This window comes from Gobio gobio, assembly GCF_949357685.1.
Source record: "Gobio gobio genome assembly, chromosome: 3".
Taxonomy (NCBI): domain Eukaryota; kingdom Metazoa; phylum Chordata; class Actinopteri; order Cypriniformes; family Gobionidae; genus Gobio; species Gobio gobio.
Genome location: NC_137099.1, coordinates 37,466,082 through 37,482,500, shown reverse-complemented (window position 1 = coordinate 37,482,500; position 16,419 = coordinate 37,466,082). Strand labels below are relative to the sequence as shown.

At 38.1% G+C, this 16,419-nt stretch overlaps 1 protein-coding gene across 3 annotated transcripts; it reads left to right on the top strand.

Moving 5' to 3' along the window:
• The first annotated feature begins 715 nt into the window (after nt 1-715).
• Nucleotides 716-14,787, top strand: creb1a (cAMP responsive element binding protein 1a). Of its 3 annotated transcripts, XM_079811732.1 has the most exons (9): nt 889-1,002; nt 2,322-2,420; nt 2,592-2,738; nt 6,906-7,006; nt 8,385-8,524; nt 8,700-8,879; nt 11,166-11,222; nt 12,917-13,067; nt 14,072-14,782. In XM_079811732.1, exons 2-9 carry the CDS (start codon nt 2,331-2,333, stop codon nt 14,214-14,216), a joined length of 1,011 nt encoding a protein of 336 aa, XP_079667858.1. In that variant the 5' UTR covers nt 889-1,002; nt 2,322-2,330; the 3' UTR covers nt 14,217-14,782. The 3 variants fall into 3 exon arrangements, 2 of the variants coding, with proteins under 2 accessions (XP_079667859.1, XP_079667858.1); XM_079811733.1 differs by lacking the exon at nt 11,166-11,222 and having other exon boundaries at nt 716-1,002; nt 14,072-14,787; XR_013816144.1 differs by lacking the exons at nt 11,166-11,222; nt 12,917-13,067; nt 14,072-14,782 and adding an exon at nt 10,108-10,330 and having other exon boundaries at nt 884-1,002; nt 8,700-9,889.
• Nucleotides 14,788-16,419: the final 1,632 nt, after the last annotated feature.

The following is a 16,419-nucleotide window of genomic DNA, read 5'->3' as shown; positions in this document are numbered from 1 at the left end:
ATTAAAGTTATCCAATCGGAAACTCATATTGGAAAGCACCGCCCACAGATCTGTGCCGCAAAAACAGAGGTCTCCTTTGTCGGTCCTTATGGGTCTCAAACAAAATACGGGTTGGAATTTTTTTTCCTTTTAATACAGGGCAGGCCGGCGGTTTTCAGACTGGGGTCCACAAGGGAGTGCTGGGGGTCCGTGAAAATGTTTAGAAAAAACAAATTTAAATAACTAATGAAAATACGATTAAAATAATAAACTAACAAATAACTTAAAAGAACGAAACGTTTGATTAAAATAAATCCATACATTGATTTATCAAAAATATATGAAATAGTACAATTGTGTATGCATTAATTAATATTAAAAAATAAAGATTAAATTAAAATAAAAATGGATTAACATACATACGTAAATAATAAATATGATTAAAATAAATAAATAAATAAATAACAGTACCGTGTTATAATAATGTAGCTTGATTGAAACTTTCCAAATAATAGTTTACACATATTAATAATATTATACTATTCTACATGAAAATATGTAGTTCCCGTTTAAATTGAGTTCCTCGCATGAGGATGATGAGGATGGTTCGTGGCATCTAAAAAACTGAAAACCCCTGTTCTAGTACATTTGAACCGATTTATTCATATTTATTACGACAAAAAGCAGCCAATCATGGCGCGAGGATTTGACGCATGCGCAGCCATCACAGCGCTAAGATTTGACGCATGCTCTTCTGAGTAGTAGACATGGAGCGAGAGCTCGTGTAAATCCGAATCTCTTCGGTGGCTGTTCGTATATCTTCGCACACTGTTCGGTATGTTCCGCCTACACCTCGGATCCTGTCGATCGTGAATTAGGGCTGTATTTCGTCCCCCTCGATCTCTCTGTGTTGTTGTCCTCGGTGACGCGACGGAGGTGTAGCCTGACGCGGTCTCTTACGTGTCGGACTAAATAAAAGTGGAGCTCCGGAGGCCTGGGAGTGACGAGGCGAGTCTGTGTCGGGTAAGAAGAGACGCATTCGTGGGGGAAAGAGATAATGCACTTGCTGTTTTAATGGACATGTCGCAATGCTCGATCCGTGTGTAACAAAGAGATCATGGCGGCGGTGGGCATGTTTCTCAATAGCTCAGACTTGCTTGCAGACAATGAGTCAGTCAGGCAGGCAGTCGAAGGAGGAAAGCGCGACGGTTCTACGAAGTACGTGTGTTTATGGAAAGGATAAGAGATGCATAGTGGTATGAATGCGATCGCTCGACCATGGCACATTTTTGATGGAAATACAGCACACGAAAGGTTTTTTTTCTCGACTCCAGCATTGGTTTGTCGAGCAGTCGAAGCTTCCCATGTTACATTAAAGATCTTTACTGCACTCTCGCCCATGCAAAGGTCTTTCTGTACCACAAAACAATTATCTTCTGTAATAAATTGTGGATTGAATCGGTAAATAAAATGAGAGAGAAAATGTATTCATCTTGAGTATTATTTTCTTCAAATTACACCATAAAACAGTTATGTGTTGCATAACTTGCCTCATGCAGCCTGGAACACTAACTTATTTTACAAGTCGAAACACGCCTAAAAATGCAAGCACTTATATTTATTGTATTATTTTACTTTTAATACCCATGAATTGGCACACGTATAAAATGAAATTATTTCGCTTGCATTCCTTTTCCCCCCTTTTGCTGTATTCATAAATCCTTGAAAACCAAAGCGCAAATTTGACTGACAGCTGTATACGGAAGTAAAAAAAGGCGGCAAATGAAGTCGACTTGTTTTTTTGAGCACTATGATTAAAGTCTCGGTTTTAAAATTATTACTCATTACAAAATAGTCATGGGGTCCTTCAAAATGTATGTCGTGAATGTTAATTATGCATATTCTCATTCTTGTGTTAACGCTTGGTGGCTACATTTGTTTCTATGTATATTATAAACAATTTTTCACGTTATTTATGTAGTGTCATATATTATTTTTGTCACCTGAAACTGAATTTAGACTATATAAATGCAAACATTTCACCCCTTTTATATAAAATATATTGCAGTGTTAAATATTATACATGATTAATAATTTATTACATTTAATGGCTATAAATATGTCAATGTTTTATAAGACCACTTCAGACTACACAAATTAATACTCAAAATGAAACTGACAAACCCAGAGTCTGGGCAGAGTGATTTCAGATACATTTACATCAATAAAAGGTCCCCTTTTCATGGGACTTTGATGACCTACCCTGTATATTCGTAGTTTATTGTATATTCATAATATCCTGTATATTTGCCAAAATAAAATATTTTGAATTACAACTTCAGGCTATCTAAATGACCATGGAGGCAGGAGCAGATGTCCAACAGGGCGGCGACACTGCAATCTCAGACGCAGACACTCAGCAGATTGCCACTTTGGCGCAGGTGAGTTTCTAGTATCACATGTTTTCGAGCCTCTTGGAAACACATTTGCTGATTGTAATAGAACAGATAGAGAGTAAGTGTGCTTGTAGATGTAGGTTGATATTTGAATTCAATCCAGTTCTAGCTTAGATTAGTCTCTGTGTCTCACCCTGTTGCACCTCCCTCACACAGGTTTCCATGGCTGCAGCACAGGCATCAGGTACTGCGCCCACAGTGACCTTAGTTCAGCTGCCCAATGGGCAAACAGTGCAAGTTCACGGAGTCATCCAGGCAGCCCAGCCCTCAGTCATACAATCCCCACAGGTGCAAACTGTACAAGTAAGTCTGACGTGATAGTTCATTTAAAGGGGTGGTAAAACACATTCTTTTGAAGGCTTGACTGTGTTTGTGGGGTGCACTGTAACATGTGTTCATGCTTCGTTTTAAAAAAAATTGCCTTATTTTTCATATATTTGACCTTTATTCTACACTGCTCTGTCCCTCCTTGTAAAACGGTCTGATGCTTTCCGGGTTGTATGAAGCCAGTCTCTCAAAAATAGGCGATGGGCTCATATTGGTTAGCTGGCCCAGTGTGTTGTGATTCGCTAACCGCCTAGTGCACGTTTATCGGAAACGTCACGCCCCTTACCTTTACCGGAGGCTGTGCTTTGGTCAGTATTAGAAACAACGGCGTCAATAAAACCATATGAGCCCGAATCAGACCCAGAACATTTGAGTGAAGATGATCGAGCAGAACCTGTTCAGTCCTCAAGAGTAAAGACTGCGGATCTATAATCGCTACTGAATGGCACTTTAACTTTTGTATTTTTAGAACGATTATAGCCAAATATCTGTCGCAAGAACTAACCCAAAACGAACACTAAGCACTGGCTTAAACTAGTAAGTTAGCCAAATCACACACAGAACCATGTTTAGCATGCCTGTAGATAAACAATACATAAAAGCTCTAATCAAAGAATCATTTACACTAATGCCAAGTTCGCTGTTGAGATTTTAACGTTAGTGTTTGTAACGTTAGGTGTTCGTCGGATAACGTTAAGTATGAATGAGCATTTAACAGACTGGTTTGCAGAACAGCGCTGTCATCTGTTTACTTCCTTGCTACAATGTACAATCTATTACAGGAAAACACATCGATGAAATATAAATCAGACTTACAGGTTGTGGCCTGTTAACAGCTTCTGTTTGTAAATCCAGCTTTCAGGACAAGCCGTGGTGCATTTCCTGTATTGAACTCGCGAAGTTTGTGGAAGTTGTCCTCCGTGAAATGTGCAGCGCGCGTCGTGCATCCACGCACCGGCAGTGTTTTTTTCACGCAGCTGACGTTGTGCAAATCCGGCATTGAAATCGCGAAGACGGTGGATGTTTTCCTCCGTAAGATGTGCTGCGGGAGCCCCGCGCGCGCCTGTTCCCCGCAGTCTCATACACACGTGCATATAACATGCTGTATGTTAAACGCTCTGCAACGCACCCCCGTCCCAAGGACTGCTGAACAGAGCAAGTGCCCCAGACCTGCAATCCGGATGAAAATAACAGCGTTTCCTTGGCATCGCGGCAACAACACTCCAGCCTAACTATACCACAACAGCGCCGCGATACAAAATGGCCTCACCCCCCCTTATTTAATATTCTTGGAGGAGGGGTTTATGTAAATCTTGAGCCTGGTGATGTCAGAAACCCTGGAGGAATGTCTGTAGTCGCCTAGCGGCCGTTTGCTGTAGTCCTTAGAAACTGATTTCTTTAAAAGCAAATATCTCCCTTTGCTTTAAACTTTGAACGTTGTAACTTTGCAGATGTTGTTTATGCTCAAGCAGCAACATTACACGCTAGCTAAAGTTAGAATAGTGAAATCGTGGTTTACCACCCCTTTAAGAGAGAACCGTAAAATTTGAGCAGAAAAAATCTCATTACATAATTCTGTGTGAGCCAGAGGTCGCAAATATTTTCCGATAAAATAATGGCAAAAACTTCACCCACTTTGGCCAAAATGTCTGCCATTCTTTTTATTATATATTTTGTTTGCAGGGCTCGCAACCAAATAATAAAACATAACATTTGAATTAATTGTGGGTGGATGAGAGATAAATAATTAATGTGTTGATTTTATTAAAGACATGGAACTCTCATTTAACTGTAAGACGCAACGAACGTGCGTCACTCTCTCACTTTCGTTTTCAAAACCAGCGTCTCTTCAGTGAAAACAAGTCAAAGATAACATATTCCTAGAGCACCTCCTAGTGGATAGTATATAAAACACAAAGGAAAAACCCTACATGAGATATTGCTTAATAACTTAACAGTTTTACCTAAAATACACTAACTTAACAGAAATTATTAAATAAGGAAGGAAAGTCAAGTAACGTGGGAGCGTTTTAGTGAAATAGTTTGACAAGACGAATCAAGTGTTGGGTAGCCTATGTGATGTGTAATGGCCATAAAGCGCTCTATGTATATGACAATAAATTAATAAAGCCTATAAGCCTACAGTGGAGAAAACTGCGAAAGTCGCTGTGTGTGTGTACGTCCGTGCATGTGTGTGTGTTAAAATGTTAAGAGGCGCATAAATTTAAGTTGTTTTTTCAGTTCTACACAGTCAAAAAAGATGGGTCAAGACAGTAATTCACATAAAATTCAGTTTAGGTTGAACCAAATGTAAAACAAAATCCATTTGTACTGATGGTTGTAATTTGATTATTTTATATATCATTGTTGAATATTTGTGATTTTGAAAATGGTTTTTGATCGATGTTGCAACAGTTTTTTACATTAAAAAATGTTTTCCCCCGGGCTAGTTAAATTCATTTCGGACTACCAGAGTGCCTGCCCGAAGGGCTACCAGCGATTTTGAAATTTGCAGAGCCCTGCTTTGTTTCCAAAATAGGAAAATGAGTTTGGTTTTACTGCTCATTCCGTACTACTGTACTGTCACTTGCAAAATAGTAAAACAAACATGAAAAAGAATCGTAGTAAAATCGTGAATCGTGATTTTCCTTAAAATCGTGATATGCAATTGTTGCCATATCGCCCACGCCTAAATGAGACATTGAATCTTCATATTACATCCAAATTATTTTTACATTTTTTAAATTAATGTATCAATCAGGGACCATATTTTAAATATTTTGTGCACATTGGCCTGACTAGGACTGTGCAAAGTTCTGCGTGTGCTTTAGTGTGTACTTTAAGAAAGACGTGTATTTCTGTTTGAAGTTAAAAGCACAACACAAAAGTAAGTGCATAAAATCTGTTAATTTGTTGACTCTGTTTGACACACTTTGGACAGGGACATTTTTGTCAATTTTCTTTTACTGTATTTGCCGGTTTTATTGTTCTCCTGGCAGAGAGATGTATTATATTTTTTTTATAATTTTATTTTGTCACCATTAATTCGTTTTAAGGAAGTAAATGGTCCTTATAAACCTTGGTTGTCATGAGAATTCTATCACATTCTTTTGGCAGTGAATGTTTTGGGGTGGGATTTGGAGAGCTTTTGGGCTGGAATTTGTTGACCCAATCTGGCAACACTGAGCGTGGGTTCAGCCTCCAGGACAAAATTAAAACTGCCACGAGAAGTCGTATGTCTGAGGCAAATACGTAAAATGTAATGACAATTGCCTCTGCATTAGTCTCCCTTGATGCGTTTGATTGTCCACAGGCGAGCATCCAGTGTAACCTTTCTGTTATCTGTAAATTTCAGCAATGTTTTTGTGTGCTGTCAAAATACCCTCAGGCATCACCAATTAGGTAAAAATATGTACAGGGATTTTTAAAACTCTGTAACACAAGATGTGCATTTTTATGAATTCTTCTAATAATTACAATTAGCATATTTTTCAGAGATGTCAAAGTTGCTTTGGGGTCAGTTTGACCCCAGACATTACAGGAGGGTTAAGTCGATACGGGCCCGGAGGAAGATTCAAGTTAAGGCAGATACAGTATCGATTGAGTTTAGTTCAGTTTGTTTTTTATCAGAATTGGAATCGAAATAGTATTTTGTACTATATTGCGTTGTTCAAATTTGCCTGTTCAGGAACAATAGCTTGTGTTTTAGTGGCCTCCACTTGTCACTGCGGGGTAAAAAAATCTACTTTATGTGGTGTTGAACATGAAAAGTGACGTACAGTCTCAGTTCTCTTCCTAATCAAGCCCTTATGCTCGTCATGTTAAGTTCATGATTAGAAATTAAAATGTAAATGAAAAAGCTATTATAAGTCTAAATTAAAATGACAGGAAATAATAGATTATTACAGACCGTGTCTGTCAAAATGATGGACAATGAGAAAGTCTAACGCGACCTCTGGTGTGAGCTGTCCCTGCAGACTCCATATTTTATGCAGGTAGCACATAGGATTAAATAACCTTACTTCAATATTTATACTGTTGTTTGTTAATCTAGACGACTTGATAGTTTAGAAACAATAACTTTTGTTATTAGGGGATGAAGGGGCTTCAGTATTTATGGGTTCCTGTTTTGTCTTGTTCTAGATTTCTACCATTGCTGAGAGTGATGATTCTCAGGAGTCTGTGGACAGTGTTTCAGATTCCCAGAAAAGGAGAGAGATCCTCTCTAGACGGCCATCATACAGGTACTTGAATGATTTTGTAGACAAGCACAACATACCAATGATCCAATCAATTCTCGATGGACAAAATCAATTCCCTCCCTACATTTTTTCTTGTTTGAGAAGCCGGTTCATTCTGATATATATGTCACAATAGGGAAGAACTTCCATTTCATCCTGACAAAAGTATTGTAATTTTATTATAAAAAATCATTATATACTTATTATTAAAAAGTAATTTACATGTATTTAATGGTGCAGTTATATTAAAATAGACATGTATTACTGTCATAGGCAGGGCTTGACATAACATTTTTGGTCACTAGCCCCTGTTGGCTAGTGGTTTTCTGCATATTCATTGGCCACAATTTTGTTATTGAGGAAATTACATTTTATTAGGGGTGTGACGTTACATTTAGCTCACAAGATACACGATATTGGGTTCACAAGGCGATATTTTACACTGTTTTTAAGATATCTTCAATAACGAAATATGACTGGAAAAATTGCCTATTATGCGACCGAAAGTCACAAAATGCAATACAATGCAGGTGCATTTTGAAGTGTTTTAATCTAGGGCTGGAACAAATGATTATTTTGGTAATTGAGTAATCAGTGGATTTATTTTGATAATTAATCAAGTAATCAGATAAAAAAAAAATTGTGGTAATAAAAGACCTAAGTTAACAATAGCCTTAAAATGACTTAAAATGCACATATAAAAACAATGAGGCAATAATATTTTTTTCAAGTAACATCAAAAGCAAATAATCATTTGGTTTTATTTGAACAACACTTTTAAAATGCATAATGTAATGTACATAATATAAACATAATCAACCTATGTACATCATGTATTATTACAAATGCCTGCAGAGGGCACCAACAGCCTGGGGATTGTTGTTACACTTTACAGAAGATCAAATCCTAGTTTAATATTGGCCAAACAACATTTAATTCAAATGTCCGATTAATATGTAATATTTGGCCACTTCTTTACGATAGAAATGCAGCCACTGTCATTTCTTGAACAAGAACATGTGGACATCAAAACATGCAAACTCAGAGCAAGGGTTTCAACTTTTACTTTGAGATTGTGATGAACAACAATTTGCATATTTTGAAACGTATTGATGTATTTTCCTGTATTGCTGTAGGTTTATAAATTATTTACGTTACAAACCTGGTGCAGTGAAACATGTTGCATTCCCAGATGAATGTTATAAGCACCCTGAACAAACAGCAAATGCAGAGACTGAATTCGTGTGGAGCAGCATTTACTGTGAGCGGAGCCGCTGAAAGAAATGCATAACCTGCGAGCATGTAAATAAAGTGTTGCGCTTCACTCTGAAACCCGCAGCGCATACATTTATTTAATTGAATATAAAATTTTGAAATGCAGAAAGATCCTGAACGACCTTTCATCCGATGCTCCAGCGGTCCCACGGATAGAAGAAGAGAAATCGGAGGAAGATTCTGCTCCAGCCATAACAACCGTTACCATGCCAACGCCTATCTACCAGACAAGTAGTGGGCAGTACAGTAAGTCATTTGCTTCTCTAGTACAAATACACTACTACAACTACAATTTTCCAACTTTTAAAATAGTAACTTGAAACCGTTTGAGTCTGCTAAATACATATAGAAATATTTCAGATAGCTTCTTGAATATACTGGTTGCATTTAAATCAACCTCATGCCATCTGTTTTCTCTCAGTTGCTATTACTCAGGGTGGAGCGATCCAGCTTGCCAATAACGGAACAGATGGAGTTCAAGGGCTACAAACCCTGACCATGACGAACGCCGGCGCTCAGCAAGGCACCACCATCCTGCAATATGCACAGACCAGCGACGGACAGCAGATACTGGTGCCCAGCAATCAAGTGGTTGTGCAAGGTGAGACTCGTAAAAATACAAGAGATTCAGGTTTTAAAGGTGACATCGGATGCCCATTTTCCATAAGTTATGTGTCTTTAGGGTATTACTGAAATGTGTGTAACATACTTTGGTTCAAATTCCTCAACGGTTGTGTAAAACAACACCCTTTTTACCTTGACACTCCTAGTAAAAGCAACTACCTCAGATGTTGGCGTTTGCTAACAATAACCAAAAAAAGCAACCACAATTATTAAACAAAAAATACTTGCATCTTTCTGACAAATTGTAGGTACAGCGCTGTCCTTTAAATGCAACTACAATGTGAGGTTACACTTTATTTCGATAGTCAACTTTAAACATTCTACTAACTATAAGTAACTTTGCAACTACATGTCAACTAACTGTCATTAGAGTATTAGTTGACTGTGAGTAGATTGGTAGGTTATGGTTAGGTGTTAGGGTTCGGGTTAGTAGAATAAGTTGAATTGTAGCTGCCAAGTTACTTATAGTCAGTAGAATGTCTGTTGGGGGACCAACAATATTAATAAGACAGTCTCTAATGAAGACAGTCTCTTTGTTAGTCTCTAACAAATACTCTAATGACAGTTAGTTGACATGTAGTTGCAAAGTTACTTATAGTTAGTAGAATGTCTAAAGTGGACTATCAAAATAAAGTGTTACCCAATGTGAGTTTGAAAAACAGTCAAGCGAAACATTTTTGGCACACACAAGCAAGTTCTTGCCCTTACTTTCATATTTAAAATCAAGCCATTTTGCTTTTTTCTTCTGAAGCTGGGATTCTCTGTAAGGACATCTGTGATCCGAACACAGAGCAGGTTGCATGCCAGGATCGCTTCATTGTTAAATGGTAAAACGAAAGGCACCTTCGTTAGCCGTTTCGATATCTCTGTACAAAACGGGGTGGGAAGAGGGTATGTTGCTCGAAAGGTGGTAATATTCAAATAACTAGCTAGTTATGTCAAAACCAGAGGTGGAAATTTAATTGAGTACTGTACTTAAGTACTAGGGCATGGGTCTCCAAACTCGGTCCTAGAGGGCCGCTGTCCTGCAGAGTTTAGCTCCAACCCCAATTAAACACACCTGAACCAGCTAATCAGCTAATCAGTGTCTTATTAGGACCGTGTAAGACCTTGATTAGCTGGTTCAGGTGTGTTTATTTGCGGTTGGAGATAAACTCTGCAGGACAGCGGCCCTCCAGGACCGAGTTTGGAGACCCCTGTACTAGGGGTTGCACAGACTAGTCGACTTTAATGATCTGCCATGACGCTTTAAGCTTGACGTCGACTCGCCGCTGGCCGTTAGAGTAGTGGTCCTCGGGTGGGTCGCAAGACTTAAAAAAATGGAGTTACATTAAAAATAACACAATTTGTTTTCATAAAATCAGCCTATAGGCCTATATAAAAGGAATAAATATGCAAAATATATTTGACTTCAATAGCTAACAGATTAACAAAAAGAAAGAAAAACTGCAACAGTTGGCTGACCAAAATGACGGAGTATTTTATGTTTCCTCTGCTCGTTCGCGCGGGCGCCTCACACGCACACAACATATTCCAGCATTGCAAACTTGACATCGCAGTCAGTTCATTATCAACATAAAATAGTCAACCTAACATATAAAAAGTTACACAGCTCAGTTTAAATAGTCAGCAGTAGCCTACAATTCGTGCCATTCAGTGTGAACTCCGCCGCTGTGGTGTTTTTAAGCACATTTTTGCGCATGTGAAGAGGATGATTTTTTCCATCAATATTGGGTCGTGCGTGAAGTAGAAAGCCTGTAATAAATAATGGTTTAGCATCCAAATACATTGTGAATATGGAAACATGTTGACTTTTAAACCTAAATTTAGTGTCCAACAGATTTGTGGGATGCACATCTAGGGCACGAAGCTCCCGTTCCACCACATCCCAAAGATGCTCTATTGGGTTGAGATCTGGTGACTGTGGGGGCCATTTTAGTACAGTGAACTCATTGTCATGTTCAAGAAACCAATTTGAAATGATTCAAGCTTTGTGACATGGTGCATTATCCTGCTGGAAGTAGCCATCAGAGGATGGGTACATGGTGGTCATAAAGGGATGGTCAGAAACAATGATCAGGTAGGCCGTGGCATTTAAACGATGCCCAATTGGCACTAAGGGGCCTAAAGTGTGCCAAGAAAACATCCCCCACACCATTACACCACCACCACCAGCCTGCACAGTGGTAACAAGGCATGATGGATCCATGTTCTCATTCTGTTTACGCCAAATTCTGACTCTACCATCTGAATGTCTCAACAGAAATCGAGACTCATCAGACCAGGCAACATTTTTCCTGTCTTCAACTGTCCAATTTTGGTGAGCTTGTGCAAATTGTAGCCTCTTTTTCCTATTTGTAGTGGAGATGAGTGGTACCCGGTGGGGTCTTCTGCTGTTGTAGCCCATCCGCCTCAAGGTTGAGCATGTTGTGCCTTCACAAATGCTTTGCTGCATACCTCGGTTGTAACGAGTGGTTATTTCAGTCAAAGTTGCTCTTCTATCAGCTTGAATCAGTCGGCCCATTCTCCTCTGACCTCTAGCATCAACAAGACATTTTCGCCCACAGGACTGCCGCATACTAGGGCTGGGTTTCGATGCAAATTTCAAGAATCGATTCGATTCCGATTCTCAAGATCTTGAATCGATTATCATTATTCGATTCGATTCGATCCGATCTGATCCGATCTTCGAGATTTAGATAAGTGTTTTTTAAGAAAGCATTTTTTTCCAGCTGTTACCTGAATTACAGGACTGTAGTTATGCAACATATTGATACTATTATTATAGACATTCAACTGCAAATTAATGGAGGATGGTTGCAAAGAACAATCCCCCTTCCAGAGTGTTGATACAACTGCTTTCACAAACTTGCACTGGTGTAGACGACAGAGGACGCAGAGGTATATCAGCAGCAGTAGACCAATTATTTAGACGCGAACCTGATATATTATTAAAAATGACATTAAGAATTGACATTAAGATCGCAAAGGTAAAGGAGGCGCTAAGCGTCACCGTAAAGTTTTGCGCGATAACATCCAGGGAATCACCAAACCCGCCATCCGTAGTCTGGCTCACCGCGGCGGTGTCAAGCGCATCTCCGGTCTGATCTACGAGGAGACCCGCGGAGTGTTGAAGGTGTTCCTGGAGAACGTGATCCGCGATGCCGTGACCTACACCGAGCACGCCAAGAGAAAGACCGTCATGGATGTTGTGTACGCGCTGAAGCGGCAGGGACACACCCTGTACGGCTTCGGAGGATAAACGCCTGAAATCAAGAGAAACCACAATCTGCCAGATTTTAGCGTTTCTGGAGTTTTCAAAGATGCCATGTTCGTTGTTTTAATGTCCTTCCACCTCGCGCGAATGCGTGAATTCAATGACGCGGCAAATTAAAATTCACGGGGAAAATGTAAGCCTATTATTAAATCGATCCTCTGAGTTACGGATCGATCTTTAGAAATTAATATGAAAATCGATTCAGAATTGGTGAATCGATTTTTTTCAACACAGCCCTACCGCATACTGGATATTTTTCCCTTTTCACACCATTCTTTGTAAACCCTAGAAATGGTTGTGCGTGAAAATCCCAGTAACTGAGCAGATTGTGAAATACTCAGACCGGCCCATCTGGCACCAACAACCATGCCACGCTCAAAATTGCTTAAATCACCTTTCTTTCCCATTCTGACATTCAGTTTGGAGTTCAGGAGATTGTCTTGACCAGGACCACACCCCTAAATGCATTGAAGCAACTGCCATGTGATTGGTTGATTAGATAATTGCATTAATGAGAAATTGAACAGATGTTCCTAATAATCCTTTAGGTGAGTGTACATACAACCTTGAATAAAACAAGGCAACAGATAGAGAGATAAGAGTAAGTGTGCTGCTGTAGTTTCTCAGATGTAGATTATATCTAGGCTATAGGCTTAATCTATGTCCAGGAGCCGGCAACACATGGCATCTAAACATCTCCTTGTCAAACCATCATCTGTGCTGCTTGTGTTTTTCAGCTGCCTCAGGAGACGTTCAAGCATATCAGATCCGCACCGCTGCTAGCACCATTGCTCCAGGTGTGGTCATGGCCTCGTCTCCTGCACTGCCCAGCCAGGGAGGAACTGAGGAGGTCACTCGCAAGCGGGAGGTTCGGCTAATGAAGAACAGGTACGATTAAAAACGTATCTGCACGAGTAATTGCACATGCTCATTTTGGACTTTAGATAATGGTCTGATACCAGTAGCTGGGTTTCCATCCAAACGTGAAGCGAATCTTTTCAAAGTTTGCAAAAAAACAAAGCAAAACAAACCAATGCAAATTAGGTGCGGTTCCATCAAGTCGTTTGAGCGGATGACGGTGGTACTGGTAACCTAGTAACCAACGGTAAATTAAACACCATCAGCGGAAATGGCTGATTAGTCACATGGGTTTAATGTTCGCTATGTCAGAATTTTTTCGGCAAATGCATTTCCATCTCCCGTTATTTGCATGAACTCTTTTTTGCACAATTCAAAAACCACCTCAAGCGAGCGTGAAAACGTTTTTGTGAATTAAGTGATTTTTTTTCTCTCGAAATTTGGTGTTTCCATCAACTCGTTTCTGTTGCAATACTTCAAAATGCACATAAAAACAGGGCGATGGAAACATAGCAAGTAATAAAATTGAACAGGTAGGTGTTTTTTCATATTTATATGGATTTCTGTAATGTCCTACCTGAAATATGACCCATGTGAAGTGCGTGAATCCAAGGAAAAAAGTTGTTCTATATATCCTATTCCTATTAAATTGTTCATTATTTTTATTTTATAGGACAATAATATTATTGAATTAGTAATCTATTTCTTTATTGATTTGTTTAATTGTGTATATAATTTAAATAATAATGCAATAAAAATATTATTTTGAATTATAATGATTATTATTTGTATTATTATTTATTATTAGCAATAATAACATTATTGTAGTCATTGAATTAGGGGGGGAAAACAGGTTTTCCTTCTTTTTTGTTCTTGGCTGATTAAAATTCCAGTTTTTTTTTTAAGTGTCATGATTGTTTATAAATATTTTTTCTTTCAAAACTTAATGGTTTTGAATGTTGCATTTTTAGTTTAAGTGACTAATTTGGTGTCCTCTATAATCACCTGACTGTAATAATGTGTTTCCACCACAGGGAGGCAGCACGGGAGTGCCGCAGGAAAAAGAAAGAGTACGTTAAATGTCTGGAAAACAGAGTGGCCGTTTTGGAGAATCAGAACAAAACGCTCATCGAGGAGCTCAAAGCTCTTAAGGACCTTTACTGTCACAAATCTGAATAATTGCCCTCACGCATACGTGCTGAACGGATCTCTTCTGGTGCCTCAAGAGACAGAGACTCTTACCATACCACAGGCACCTGCACACCATCTCTCTTTTTTCATTTCTATTTCTTTTTTTTTCCTTCTTTTTTTATGTTATCTTCTGTAAAAATCCAGTTATCAGGAATACATTGTAAGTTTGTAAGTGTAAACTTTTTATTTCCCTTTTTCTCTTCAGAAGAAAGAGAGTCGGTTTCTCGGAGACCAGAAAAAACGACATGCAGGGTACAGTTTCGTTATCAAACATGTTGCCCTACTTAAGGAGCGTTGTGAACCATAAAGAACACCTTTCAGCAGCCGTGCAGACGTGACAGGGAATGAATGTTTGTGTGGGTTTATCATGAAAACAGCCCAGGGTGCTGTTTCTGAGACATGCTCCTGTCACTCTGAGGTTCCCATTTGAAAGACTTTCCCACAATGCACCAGTCGTTGATGGCACTGCTTGCGAGCATGATTAAAGTGGGATGGAGTTTTTCACTTTTGCAGCATGGGTCTTTAATGATTGAGATTAAATCAGCTGTGCCCTCTCCTGTTGTTTAACTGCTTCCTTTACTAATACATATACTCATATTTTTGTTCTTATAAAGACATACAGATGTGTGTGTGTATATATATATATATATATGTATGTATGTATGTATATATATATATATATATATATATATATGCGCCTCTGTTATGACTTTGATTGATATATAATGTGGCATTGTCTACTTTTTTTAAGCAGTGTTTCTTTTGTTACAAAAATTAAGTGCTATAAGGAGAAACTCAGTCACATTTGTTAACAGAAAATAGCGGATCCTTTGAAACCTGGAATGATAACGTTTGAAAAAGTGTTGTAAAGTAAATGAAATATACTACGTGATTTTCAGTGTGCATTTGATAGCCCATAATCAGAAAATCATTTTTTAAACTTGTGTGCTTATATTGTAATATATAGGATTTCTTCATCTATGCTAGACTTTACAGTCATTCTGGTGCCATCTACACTGATCAGAGGCTAATTGTGTTGATTCCCTTATATTTTGAGCAAAGATTTTGATATATAATAACTGATCTCTGATCAGTGGAAAATGATTTGCCGCCCCCCATGTTCCACATTTCAGTGAAATGCTGTTGTTATTCTCTTCTGTATTTTGCCATAACATGTACCTATCTACAACAACAGAACATACATGTTATTTTTAAGTCCTTTTTTTTTTTGTTAAACATTTCTGATTTATTTTATTTTTTTATTATGTATTGTATTTTTAAGATATGTTGGCTTATGTGTAACCTAAATCAGTTATAAAGCATTCTGGTGCAGTCTTTCATCTACAATTATATATTTGGCAGCTGTTCGTAATCTCATGTGTTGAGGTATTTCTTTTCAGAGTTGATCTGTAAAGTTTGTGAAGATTAAATATCATTATTTAATCTTCACTTCAGTACAGAGTTGCTCAGACCTGCAGAGTTCAGTTCACACCTGTCTGTAATTCTTGGTTTTTGGTTTATTTTTGGAGCTCGGATTTGGAAATAATCTCTGCAGAAAGGTCTGTTCAACCTTAAAGCCGCAAAATGGGTTGTGTTCAGAATACTGCTATTCCAATTCAATACACTACAGTTTTTTTCAGTATAATATCTTCAGTAGTTTCAGGTTAGTAAAAAAAAAATCTGTTTTTTAAAGAAAATACTTTTATTCAGCAAGGATGCTTTGACTAAGGTTTAATTTGTTAACATTTTGTTGAACTAACGATGAAAAATATTTCTACATCATTTATTAATCTTGGACAATGTTAATCTCGACATTTACTATTATATTTGTTTAGATTTAAAGTTGTATCTTTTAACAGTTTGAATGAACATTTTAACTAAATGCTTTAAAAACTATTGCTCTATGTTAGTTAATGCAATTTACGTTAACAAATGAGTCCCAAGTAAATTGTTACCGAAAATAATGAGGAAGACTGGAGTAATGGCTGCTTGAAATTCAGATTTGCCGTCACAGGGATAAAAGATGTAATTTAAATATATTAAAATAGAAAACAATTATTGTAGGATAATATTTCACTGTTTCACTATTGTTAAATGCAGCCATGGTAAGCATAAGAGATTTCTTTAAAAAAAAATCTGAATATCTCCAACCCCAAACCTTTGAGAGGTAGGGTATATTGTGTTCAGTATG

Excerpts from the sequence above, each read along its gene's own strand:
- creb1a (XM_079811732.1), top strand. The coding sequence starts at position 2,331 with ATGACCATGGAGGCAGGAGCAGATGTCCAACAGGGCGGCGACACTGCA. Across the intron at positions 8,525-8,699 it reads GACAAGTAGTGGGCAGTACA|TTGCTATTACTCAGGGTGGA; the intron begins GTAAGTCATTTG and ends GTTTTCTCTCAG. Across the intron at positions 8,880-11,165 it reads CAATCAAGTGGTTGTGCAAG|AAATCGAGACTCATCAGACC; the intron begins GTGAGACTCGTA and ends ATGTCTCAACAG.